We start from the raw sequence: 13,404 nt of genomic DNA, 5'->3' as shown, positions 1-13,404 counted from the left end.
AAGCAATTGTATATAATAAAATAAGACAATATAAAACAGATGACAGTGCAGATTCACACGCATTACTTTATAATGTACTGAGCCTCCCCTCAGAAATATAAAGCTTAACAGCAAGTTTCACTTCACCCACCCACATCCGAACTCCTGTGGTTATCCCATCACTTCTGTTGTTGCAGTGTTTTCTGTTGCTTTTTGCTGCAGTCGAGTATTTAGTCATTAAAAAACTATGAGACTTTCTCTTGTGAGTTTTTGAGAGTCCATTAAGAGATAATAATTCAAATTAATTCAAACCAAACTCTAAATTGAGGTATAAAGGTGCTGATGCTTATATTCTGTTGCTGTTTAGAAAAAAAAGTGTTCCCAAAGAAACCACACCACCTCTTCCTGTTAATCTGATCTCAGTGAGCAGAATGGGAAATAAAGCAGCTTTTATGTTAGAAGTAGTTTGTTTCATGTGGGTGTCATGTAAATATTAGTTATTGTTGGAAATGAAATGCTATTATCTCTGATTCAATTAGAGCAAATTCAATTTATTTCACCTCTTCTTTGGATTGAATTAGTGTCGGTATCGTTTCCTCTCTGTCACAAACGCAAACACAGGTTGCTGTGTGAGAGCTTCACGCTGAATTCATATGTTTGTCTTTCTCTCCTCGTCTGTCCCTCAGCGTGTCCATGGATGTGGGACAACCTGACCTGCTGGCAGGCGGCCAGTATTGGCGAAGTTGTGGTGGTCAACTGTCCAGAGCTCTTCCATGATTTCATGAGTCCTGAAGATGGTGAGTGAAATAAAAAAAAGACTGTGCCACATGTGGCTAACCCTGTTGCCAGTTTTCTCTGGGTTCTCTGGTTTCTTCCCATATGTCCAAAAAAAACATGCAGACTCCATAAATTGTCCTTAGGTGAATGGTTGTTTGTCTGAGTGTGTTGGGTGGCGCCCTGTCCAGCGTGTATCCCCCACCTTTCATCCTGCTTGGATTGGCACCAGCAGCTCTGCAACCTATGGGGTGCCGAATGTAAAAATTCAGTCACACTTCTCTAGCTGATATATTTTGAATTTTTACCTCACTTTTCTCACATTTGGCTAATTTTCTTCACATTTGAGGTACAAATTAAATGGTGAATCCAACTGGCAAATCTAAATTTAAATGCTTAAAATTTCAAATATGAATATATGAATATGAATACTCCATGAATTAAAAATATAGAATTTAAAGATCTATAAAAGCCTGTGACCATGTCTCGAGGTGTCCTGTGGACACTTATACAGGCGTCTCTTTTACTATTGTGGTCAATTCCTTTTTGGGCACCATGGGATTTATTGTTGCAGTACCCAGACTGGCCACCATGTAAAAATTGTGTTCAAGGAGGGGGCGGTGCTCTATCCAGATTTTATTATACATCTATGAGTCTGTACACACTGACAGGCGTGGGCTATTTGCATATTTTCTAAACATTTAGATTTAGATTTAACATTTATATTTAGATTTAACATTTAGATTTAGCATTTAACATTTAGATTTAGTATTTAGATTTAGCATATAGATTTAGATGTAACATTTAGATTCAAATTTAACATTTAGTATTTAGATTTAGCATTTAGATTTAGATGTAATATTTAGATTTAGCATTTAGATAAAGATTTAACATTTATATTTAACATTTAGATTTAGATGTAGCATTTAGATGAAGATTTAGCATTTAGATTTTGCCAGTTAGATTCACCATTTAATATGTACCTCAAATGTGAAGAAAATTAGCTAAATGTGAGGAAAGTGAGGTAAAAATTCAAAATATGTCCGCTAGAAAAGTGTGACTTCATTTTTACATTCAGCAGCCCATAGCAACCCTCATGTGGAGGTTAAAGCGGTAGAAAGTGAATGGACGATTGGATGGTTCTATCCAGTTGAGGATTGTTTTTGTTTTTTTGCTGTGCAGAGATGGGGAGGGTCAGTCGTAACTGCACGGAGGAGGGCTGGTCCGAACCCTTCCCTCACTATGTGGATGTGTGCTTCTCCTATGACAACACCACCAAACCCGTGCGTCATCTTTCGCCTCACATACGTTCATGTCCATAATACAGTCATGCCAGACTCATGCTCTTTCTGCAACCTTTAGGACATGTATTACGCGTCAGTCAAGGCTCTGTACACTGTTGGCTACAGCACATCACTGGTGTCTCTGACCACAGCCATGGTCATTCTCTGCAGATTCAGGTGAGTATCCAGGTTTGAATTCAGCATGTTTATATATAGTTTTTGACCATTTGAATAACTAAAAACTAACTATTGTACGTTAAAATGGGCAGTGGAAAGAGAACTTGGCTTGTGATGATAAGGTTGCTGGTTGGAGTCAAGGTATCTTCTCCTTTGCTCAATGTTAATCAGACACACTAAATTGATCCCATCCGCATCCATTGTACTCCTTGTGCCGATCCCAACCACAGATAAATGGGAGGGTTCGTCAGGAATGGAGATCTGGCATAAAAATCTCAGCTAAACCAAATATGTGGATCAGCCACTGTGGCCTCTAGAGAGGGAGGAGTCGAAAGGCACAATATAAGGCATCAAATGTCTTATCAAAATGGTTTCTATACACATTTTTAGTCAGTTTGATTGTTGATTATGTTAGTCTGACTTTGTCTGTCATATTTGCTTAAATCAAGACTATTCATTACTGGAAAGTTTTACTATATTTAATCACATTATTTCATCTGTGTCTCTGTAAGCATTGTGGTTGTTAGGACCTGACTTAAGTTGTTATATTGACCGATTGCCGTTTTAATTAAATCTTACTCATCAGGGTGTCAGACGAGATGTTTGAAAAGTAGAGGTCGTGATCGAGATTAACAGCGGTAATGACAGAAATAAGCAGGCGTGTGGTGCTGAGTGCAGGAATGACTTCTTGAGTTTAATCAAAGAAATATAATTGGCAGACTATTGATGAGGAGAAAATAAAGTCTCATACCAGGTGAAAACACTCTGCCAAAGTATTTGAACTTGCTCCTCTTTATCTAAAAATATCCTTAATATATTTAGTTTTATTTCTAGTCCCTCTGATTATATTAAGCTCATCTGAAAGTACAGTTTTTAAACCTGTATGTTCGATCTATGCTGCGAGGCAGTAAAATTCTAGTTAAAACATCAGGTGAAATCATAATGACAATCCTGTGACTCACTTTGTCCCACTTCCATTTTTAAACTCTGCCTCAGTTCGTGCTGTGAAAACAAGATAAGATTGGATATCTCTCTCTAATTTAGTTTTTTCTTTTCTTGTCTCATGGCAGGAAACTTCACTGCACACGCAACTTCATTCACATGAATCTGTTTGTGTCCTTCATGCTGAGAGCCATCTCGGTCTTCATCAAGGACGGAGTGCTGTACGCTCAGGAAGACAGCGACCACTGCTTTGAGCACACAGTCAGTACACGCCGACGCATTTATATACATGCGCACCGCGTGGTTATTTAAAGGCTCTATGATTCATGCGCTAAATGCGGTCGATGGTTGCCATCAAAAGAGAAGGTTTGAATGCACTGAATGTCTTCTTTATCCCCAAGGCCGATTATTCCATTAATTCAAATTCGATGCAGATAATTACAAAATGATGCCAGTGTTATTCTAAATTATCCTTACTCGGACAAAATAATTGCTGGCAGGTTCGGGTGATGTTTGTGGAGTAAAATGTTGCGAAGATTATTGGCTAATTGCTTCCAGAGATGGTTATTAAATGTTTTTTTCTGCATGTAGACAGCGGAACATGGAGTCTGAACAGGCTTGTACTGGGTGAGCTTTGAGCTTCACACAGTGATGTGTGAGAACCTTTTGAAGGAACTTTAATCAAATGCAAATTTTACATAAAGTAAACACGCAATTAGATGACTAATACAGTCCCTGGTGACAAACGCGGAGCACGCTCTCTGCCACTGTCTGCATACGACACACTGCTCGCTGTTGTTAAGCAGACATGATAAATAAACCTAATTAGGTACGCTAATAGCTTCAGCAAGGCCAGTGGAAATCTTCTACTAGAGGGCCATTAACATATCAATGGATACTTTGCCCTTTTTTATTCCCTCTGCTTTACCTCTGTCGCCATGGCAATCAAAGGTCCTTGTATTACATAGGTAGGTAGTACTGGAAATCAGATCAGTGCTGTATTAAATTGACCCCACTCCAAATAGGGACTCATGAACTCATCTGATATGAAGGAGGTTTTTTATTTTTTTTTATTTTACTGTTTGCTGTGAAATTTAACAGTAACTTTATGAAGGCAAACTCTTAATACTTTATTTGTCCGATGATTTAAAATGTGACAGAGGAAAATGCAGTATCAGCTCTAGTAAGATTGTTGCAGCTGCAGTGAAAACAGTCTTTGTTAACGCTCTGATTTACTGGATGTAGGACGTTTGTCACTCTGACATTAACTGCCGTGAGCAAGTAAAATAAAGGCGGATTTTACAGTCGGAACCTCAGCAAACTGCTTACACATGCTGCCAAGAGTTAAATCCACATCCATGTTACCAAACATGCTATGGAACCATGGTGGCCTTTTGATTCAAAATGTAAAAATGCAGAACACACACTCCTTCAGGCTGTTTGTAGAAACTAAATACATATAAATAAATGTACATAAAATAAAATATGTTTTTTTTTATTTTAGGGCTATTATGCACTTATACAAACATACTTAATGGTAGTATTATATTCAAATCAGAAATCTTGCACTTTCATAGGAGCTTATATGCTGAGCAGTGTGTGACTAGTGAGATGCAGTTTTTATACCAAAAATCCCTGAAAGTGTGTCACACAGAGCAGTGGAGATGCTGCTATGCTTTGGACAGAATCAGGCTGCAGTAACACAACAAAATGCACACATGCATTTTCCTTACAGACAAATGTAATATAGGTAAGGCAAGTTCCCAAAATGTCAAGCTATTCTAGTCTTTATTGATTAATTGATTTACTTTTCTTAGTGCCTAATATTGCCTTTTTATTTTTCTTATATGCCTGTCAATGACCCTCACTGCAGAGGTGTCACACTTTCAATCCTCTAAAAAGTCAAAAATAGAGATTGAGTGAATTCCTCGTCTTTGACGTCGTCTGCCTCTGTGCTTCTCTGTGCAGGTGGCTTGTAAAGCAGTGATGGTTTTCTTCCATTACTGCGTCATGTCCAACTACTTCTGGCTGTTCATCGAAGGACTGTATCTGTTCACTCTGCTGGTGGAGACTTTCTTTCCTGAGAGACGATACTTCTACTGGTACACGATTGTAGGATGGGGTGAGTGGCTGCTTCGCACTATTGGGGAGTTTAAACGTCCCTCCCTCGCTAATGTTTATTTTTAACCTTCAGTATTGAGTTATCTACTTCCTGTCTTTGACTAAATTAGATTTTAAGACAGGATGGCTAGATAGGGAGGAAGAGAGAGCAAGAAAAAACACAATGGGATGAAGACCTTAAGAGTATGTGTTTGCTAATGAGAGATAAATTGTGTCCTATTGTTCCTTGTACATCTTTATTTACTGTCAATATCATTAACATTTATGATAACAGAATGTAATACTGTCTCAAGAGGAGAATACAGTGTGAGTTGAAGAACACGAGTCCTTTACTGTAGCATATGTTGGCATTTTTAAAAGCATGCTATGACTAATGAGGACTGCTGCTTTAATAATTAATCACAGGAACTCCCACCATTTGTGTGACCGTCTGGGCAGTTCTGAGGCTCCATTTCCATGACACTGGGTAAGTCCGAACTCTTCCTCGTCGTGTACCGTATTCCAGCAGTTGCAAAAAAAAAAGAAATCTATAATAAATACTGGAGGTAAATTTGCTCAAGTGCTTTAATGGAGTACATTTATCGAGCGAGCAAAGGTGTTTTGTCGGACTCTGGTTAATTGTGATAGGCGTGTCTCGCTGCTTATCTGACTTTTTACCAATCAGTCAATCAATGGTCTCTATACTGTAGTACACCACAATTAAAGATAATACATGGGACAAAACTGCAGCACACATAACATAATGCAAACAGACAAGAAAAACGTAAAAAAAAATCATCAAGCTTTAAAGTTAAACGTAAAGTGATTAAGAATTTCTGCTTCATCACTTTACTTACTTTGAAATAAATATGATTTATTTTTACTTCTTCAGCTGCTGTCAGGGAATAAATACATTTATTTGACGTTTGAACTAGGGATGTGAATCACGATACAATTACGATTCTTAGGGTCACGATTCGATTCAAAAATTGATTCACGATTCAACCGATTCGATTCCTACGATTCTCAAAGTGTGTTAAGGCAAATTATGGCATCAAAACAATACAGTTTGTGTAAGATAATGTTATAATGTGATCACACATCATAACATTTATTCATTCAAAACAAATAAAAATAAATAAAAGCTTAGCTGCCTTTCTCCCAGAAGTTACACAAATAAACTGTACACAAATAACACAAACTGGTGTTTTGTGTGGTTTTTCAAAATAGAAATGAAAAAAAATAATAATATTATTTTTTTTTTTCAAAATTCAAATTTTTTTTTTTTTATAAATTTTTTCCCCCACCCCCAGTTTGAACATATAAGAGTATAACGTATAAATCTTATTTAGGAAAAGTATAGGAGAATAAATCTCCCCTGGTTTTTTTTTTCATTTTTTCTGTTTTTCTTAAATAGATCTGACCCCATCTCCACTTTCTTCTCTCATTTAATCGTATTCTCCATTTTAAATGCTCCACTCCCCTCTGACCCTTCCTTCCCTTACTCTGCAAATGGCCACTTGATTGATGTACTGCAGGGCGCCATGTGTTGCCAAGTGTAGCGAGAAAGTGAAGTAGAGCATACTGGGTGATTATTGATAGGCTCGTGCCCCCTCCCCTTCTCTTCCTGCAGATGCTGGGATACAAATGAGAACACTGCCCTCTGGTGGGTCATCAAAGGACCTGTTGTGGCCTCTATAATGGTATGAGTCAGATTTTGATGTTAATTTTTGCCTCATGCTTAGCTGTCGTGTCACCTGACGAGAATGTCTTTATTTTGTTTCCCCTTTAGATTAATTTCGTCCTCTTCATTGGAATTATTATCATCCTGGTGCAGAAGCTGCAGTCGCCTGATATCGGAGGGAATGAATCAAGCATTTACCTGTAAGTTACAGTGAAGACAATAAATGTGTGTGTGTGTGTGTGTGTGTGTGTGTGTGTGTGTGTGTTCTTGTACTTGTAGCATACTGAGGACCAGTGAGGGTTTTTAACCAACAAAGTGAGGTAATTTTCACTTCCTTAGGTTGCTATAACATGCTATACTCAATTTGTCAAAAATTTTAATTTTGGACGACTTTGTCTCAAATTTTGGACCATCATTTTTTTTTTCAAATTTTGAACCAAATTATTTTTTTCAAATTTTAGACCAAATTTTTTTTTTTCAAATTTTGGATCAAATTTCTTTTTTCAAATTTTGGACCAAATTTTGTTTTTTCAAATTTTGGGTCAAATTTTTTTTTCAAATTTTGGAAGACATAGTATAGTATGACGTTTTTGTCAAATTTTGGACCAAATTTTTTTTGTCAAATTCTTTTTTAAATTTTGGTCTACATAATATAGTATGACGTTTTTGTAAAATGTTGGAAAAAATAAAATAAAATCGAAAAAGTTTTCCAGCCCTTTTTGCTCTGGGGCTCCACCTGCAGACATTTTATGGTACTGCAACCAGTAGTTCTTTGTAGATGTCATTCATGAAGTAGATATTTGTAATTGTGTTGATTTATAAAGTGGAAATGCTGGTCCTCAGTATGCAGCAAGTACAAGAATGTGTGTTTGTGTGTGTGGGGGGGGGGGGGGGGGTGTGTGCGTGTGTGTGTGCGTGCGTGGATATGCTGGTTTTGAAAGAAAGTTTACAATAGAAATCAATAACATACTGTGGGTTCAGTTTAGTGTGAACAACAATCTGTAAAAGAATATTACTCACCTTTCATTAATGAACTTATTATGTGTACGGTGATATTCTATATTTTTCTAATTGTCAACAAATACCATTAAAAAACCAAATCCAACAATATCTTTCTTTTATTATTTTATTATTTTATAATGCCTGTGCTGGTTATGCGTTCAAGTTGCAAATACTGTATTGGTGAGACATCACCGAGCCACGCTCTTATACAAGGTGATTTGTTTGTAACACTGTAAATGCTTGTTAGTACCTAGTGTTTGTAAAAATTTTGTTGCACAGCTGTTTGGGGGAAATGACTGAGTGTAATTTAAATGTATTTGTTGTAAACATTTTACCCTATGAACAGGTTTGAGGACTAGATTGAGAGATACAGTAATCACTCACATGGGCTGGGTCACAGATGGTGTAAAGGCCCAGCAAACAGTGGAAGCCACTTGACTAACTAAAGTGAAGCACTGATAATTAACGCGTAGGGTTAATCAAAGTCGCTTGGTGTTCGTTAACTAAGTATAGTTTCCATGACATCCTTCGTACACTTCAACCATCAGAGGTTAAAAATTTGTTTTCTTTTAAGATTCTGACTAGACGAGAAAGGTTCCTACCTGTAGACAAATGAGTGCTAATTACATCATTATATAAAACATGCATCTATAATTATGTCATGGGAAACCTGTCGAGGGTTTTTACTTAAGATGTATGTATAGGACTGCGTATTGATTAAAGCTTTGCAATAAGGGATCAATCTTAATAGATTACTTTTTTCGATACCAATTTTTATTCAGTTTCATCAAACAAAATGACACAATATGGTCGAATTCTACTTTTCCAGCTTCTCAAAACACAACACAGACAACAGACCAGTTGCTTACAGGCAGCTACTGAATAAGACACAGTCTGCTAATGTGCTTCCTTAGGTAGCCAAATTTGATATCAAATCATTATTTTTTATTTTATTTTTTTTAATTAAATGGCAGAGTGTAAGTTTGACACCCAGTTGATACCACAAATATTTTGTGAAACTAGCCCCGTTTCAAGTCATTAATGTTATGCAAACTCACACTTATAGTATTTATAGTATGACTTTTCTTCCTTGTATAAAGCATATTGTTGGTTTGGGATTTTTTTGGTCAATAAGAAGAAAACACACTCAAACTTTGACACCATAGACTCCACTAAAAGTGGACTACTGGATCGTTGGACATTGTCTATAAATGTCCAATGAACAGGAGAAATAACTATATAAATAACAGCTATATTGTCAATTTTATTATCTTTAGTAACTTTCATGAACTCTTTTCAGAACAGAGTCATTTGTAGGCCAGTACCTGTTGGCAGGAAGCTTGAGCCTCATTATGGAGTTGTAGTGTATCCAGACATCACTGCTACTCTGCTCCCACAGGATAGTGTCTTTTAAAGGCCCTGCGGAGAATGTAACTCTCATCTGTTGCTTGGATGTGCGAGTGCGTGACCGACCGTGAAGGTGTGTGTGTGTGTGTGAGACTGTGTGTGTCTGTGTCCCTAAAGACACTGTCTTTGTTGTACTGTTGTGTTGTCTTTGTGCTGTGTAGCAGCTGTGCTCAGAAATGCTTCAGTGAGCCCACACAGGCTGTTCAGCATTCGTGCAGGATGTCAGAGTTATCCACCATCACGCTGTAAGTGTGTGCGTGTGTGCGCGCAAGTGTGTTTGTTCTTGGACGTGTGTCTGTCTGTGTTGACCGCACTTGTTAATATGTGTGTGTGTTTTACTTCAGTATTATTTTTTTATGGCTGGACTCACAGATGCATTCTCTCTCTCTTGCACAAACATATACATGTTAAGCGTGTGAAAATGTCTCACCCACCATGAGGACAGCTCAGCTGGGCCACTCCCACCTCCCCGCTCCAGACAGCGCAGCTGCTGCTGATGAGCCACTGCCTTCCTGGTGTAGAATGATACATCAGTGAAAGTGCAGCATGATAAATCTGTGAAAATTAAAATTCCTTGAACATCAAGGATGCACACCATCGGGCCATGCTCAACCCATATCCAAAGTCTTAGGGAAATCTGACTAACGGTCAGTGAGATATGCCCGTCACAGACAGACACACAGGCGCAACTTGCTTTATAGATAGATAAAGTTGAAAGTTTATAGATAGACAGACAGACAGACAGATAGATAGATAGATAGATAGATAGATAGATAGATAGATAGATAGATAGATAGATAGATAGATAGATAGATAGATAGATAGATAGATAGATAGATAGATAGATAGATAGATAGATAGATAGATAGATAGATAGCCCTGCCTTCCTCACATCCACACACAACCCTTTTCATTCCATGTCTTGTGTGATTTAAGTTTAATGTAAGTTGTGTAATTCATCCGCAATTCGATCTATTTTTCACGCTTTTTTCACACATTCCTGAAGTGTCTGTGACCATCGTTGAACTGCACTGTCCAATAACACTGTGTGGCACCTTTGTGTCTTTAATTGTAAAGTACCATCTGTTGTGTGTTCTTTGTACATTTCTGTCTATATGTGTGACTATACATATACAGACTATTGTTTTGAGTGGTTTTGAAGGGTCATTTATTTATTTATTACTGTCATCAAATCTCAATTAAAAGATTCAAACCAACATAAGTTAATGGTTACTCTCTGTTGCACTGAAACATAAATGTGTAGATTGAACTCCAGTAAAGGTTCAGTGCAGTTTTTTTGCGTGTGTTTTTTGGATTCTGGTACTTAAGTCAGATTTTATGATAGGACAGTGCTTATATGTTATATCATAATGAATGAATGTATTACCAATCATACCTTGGAGTTCTTTATATGTTTTTTTTGTTTGTTCATTACTACTACTACTACTAACAATCTGTTATATGCTGTTCTGGCATGTATTGCTTGTTTATTTCTTTTCATGAGATTTTTGTGACATTGAGAACAAAGCAATAAATGAAAATAACTTAAAGCAAAACAGAAATGTTGAAATGAAGGTCTAAAGGTGTGAATTTGAATTTATTTAAAAAAATATATTATTGTGTTATTTGACTAAACTCTGTGTTCAAAAGACACAAAAGGTCACAATAATAGGCAGAAACTGTGTCGTGGTTTTACATCAGTGTGTCTGTTCTTACATCACATCCTCACAAGCAGAGAAAGTTACTTGAATGACTTTGATTTGCGTTTGACTCTCATCTGCGTCATGTGTTACCTGTATGTGTGCACGCAGGCGTCTGGCTCGCTCCACCCTCCTGCTCATCCCTCTGTTTGGCATTCACTACACTGTGTTCGCCTTCTCTCCTGAAGACGTCAGCAAGAGGGAGAGGCTGGTTTTTGAACTGGGACTGGGATCCTTCCAGGTATTCACGCACAGAGCTACTCTCAGATCATGAATCAGAACGCAATCGTCTGACGATACAGGATACAAAGAGTAGTTATATTTAGTCATTTGAATCACAATTAAACATCACGATATACAGCCATGCAGCAATATGAACACATAATACCCCCAGAAGACAGCATTTGTCCTTTAAAGTGTTCACTGGAATCAATGAATATGTCTACATTTTGTCTCAGCAATAAAGTAAGGAGAATTATTATTATAATAGAACAAAAGTTTAATTTATTTAATGTTTATGCATTATGCAAATAAACTTTATATTTCAAGCACTTATTCATTCTCTGCTCCAAAAAAGTTGAAAACATTTATCGATTGATTGATTTGGACATTTTTTATTGTCATTTTCTTTTTGCTCGTTTATTGTCCCTTTTTGTCATTTATCAACGCAGCTTGGAAAATGTATTGATTTTTTGCAGCAACAAATGATAAATACCTCAGCAGTTTCCTTCTGCCACAATTTAATATGCAAATAGTTTTATTTTGTCTGTAGCTATAAGTTATGTCTGTAACATTTTAAATAGGAAGGAGCATCTCCAGATAATCTTTTGTCTTCTGTCACATTCTCCTCTCAGGGCTTTGTAGTAGCTGTCCTCTACTGTTTCCTCAACGGAGAGGTAAGATTTTGAGATTTTGTCCCTGTGAATTAACTTCATTCACTAATGTATGTCTGTATTGGCTCACATCACAAACAGGTGTTTACAATATGGAGTTCAACTATAAGCAAGAACAGAAGTGGAGCCAATTATTTAGGAACCGATCAAGTTATTTTGACAAGCATGACAGTGACTATCACATAAAATCCACAAAACCTGACAGCACGTGTCAAACTTATGTCTTTCCTGGTGCATAAAAGTAAATGTGGACTTTGAAAACATTGAGTCTGAACCAGAGGAGGCTTTAAAGATACTCAGCCCCCAACTTTTTCAGAAAAAGATATTAAAATAACAATATTTCTGATGATAGCTCACATGATTTTGGTATGGAACAATAAATAGTTCACAATATAAACGATGTAAAATGAATCTACACACAATCTCTGACATCTTCATTTCCTTCTTTTTTTTTATGCCTGATTTGTTTATTGATTTAATCTAAAAGCGAACCCCCTCTGTAAGTTAGTTTGACCCCGCTGCCCTGCAGAATGGACCCTCACAAGCATTTTCAGAGCATTTCTATGGTTATACACTAGATGGCAGTGATGCTGCAGTTTCAGTTCATAGTTCAGGAAACATTCTCACACTGGCAACACAACATAAAAGTCTGTGAGTTTTTCAACTTCAATTCATCTCATGTGATTTATATGTTGACTTTTCCCTCAGGCCTTGCTCGTGTTAATTCAAACAAATGTCCCACATCAGCAGAGAACATCTGAGCACAAATATGTCGTCCTTACTGGAAATATAAACTACAACAATTACAAAACATGACACAGAGGCAAATAATGGTCCCACTCCTCTTTCATTTTTTGTGGGGTACAAAAAGTCACAATTCTTGTTAGAGGCACATTGACACAAAGTGGACTTAATGACGATTCCTGCCTCATTGCTGCCATCTAGTGTAATAGCAACTAACAAATAGTCTCAGCCCAAATGGGCTGTGACGAAGTACGCTACCAGTCAAACTTTTGACTGATGTGTCCAAACTTTTGACTGGTAGTGTATGTTCACATAAAATGACTTTGACAGAAGTTGAAGTCACTTTTTATAATATTACTTTAATAAAAGTCTTAAAGTATGACATTTATTGAATTTAAAGGTCTCAAATTATATGCTATTTCTCCAAGTTAAACTAGTTCCCTGGTGTCCTGATGAACATGTCTCTGACATGCTTTGGTCAAAATACTATAAAGATGAAGCACCACAGCAGTTCAATCACCCTGCCAAAACAGCCCTGTTCAGAACACTCTGTTTAGTAGTATCTCTTTAGGTCCACCTTAAAAAAAGTAAAACAAAACTTAAGGGATAGGAAATGACATCAGCCACAGAGGCTACTGGGAGCTAACAATGCAGTTAGCATTTGGAAAAGTGATCATTTGCAGGCTCTAGCAGGCACATTGCCGTCATATATAACATGT

At 37.1% G+C, this 13,404-nt stretch overlaps 1 protein-coding gene across 1 annotated transcript in view; it reads left to right on the top strand.

Annotated features, from left to right (window-relative positions):
- The window catches only part of adcyap1r1a (adenylate cyclase activating polypeptide 1a (pituitary) receptor type I), a gene marked incomplete at both ends in the record, with an annotated part of 32,326 nt that overhangs the window by 17,844 nt on the left and 1,078 nt on the right, over positions 1-13,404 (top strand). Inside the window, 11 exons of the mRNA XM_083889920.1 lie at positions 666-776; positions 1,936-2,036; positions 2,116-2,213; positions 3,284-3,416; positions 5,124-5,277; positions 5,682-5,742; positions 6,889-6,958; positions 7,048-7,139; positions 9,510-9,593; positions 11,160-11,289; positions 11,903-11,944. Of these exons, the coding sequence (XP_083746046.1) occupies positions 666-776; positions 1,936-2,036; positions 2,116-2,213; positions 3,284-3,416; positions 5,124-5,277; positions 5,682-5,742; positions 6,889-6,958; positions 7,048-7,139; positions 9,510-9,593; positions 11,160-11,289; positions 11,903-11,944 (1,076 nt within the window). The remainder of the gene's footprint in view (positions 1-665; positions 777-1,935; positions 2,037-2,115; positions 2,214-3,283; positions 3,417-5,123; positions 5,278-5,681; positions 5,743-6,888; positions 6,959-7,047; positions 7,140-9,509; positions 9,594-11,159; positions 11,290-11,902; positions 11,945-13,404) is intronic.

Source organism: Microchirus variegatus (assembly GCF_963457635.1).
Source record: "Microchirus variegatus genome assembly, chromosome: 5".
In the NCBI taxonomy this organism is placed as follows: domain Eukaryota; kingdom Metazoa; phylum Chordata; class Actinopteri; order Pleuronectiformes; family Soleidae; genus Microchirus; species Microchirus variegatus.
The sequence above is the reverse complement of the archived record's forward strand: the minus strand, read 5'-3'. Positions and strand labels throughout refer to the sequence as shown.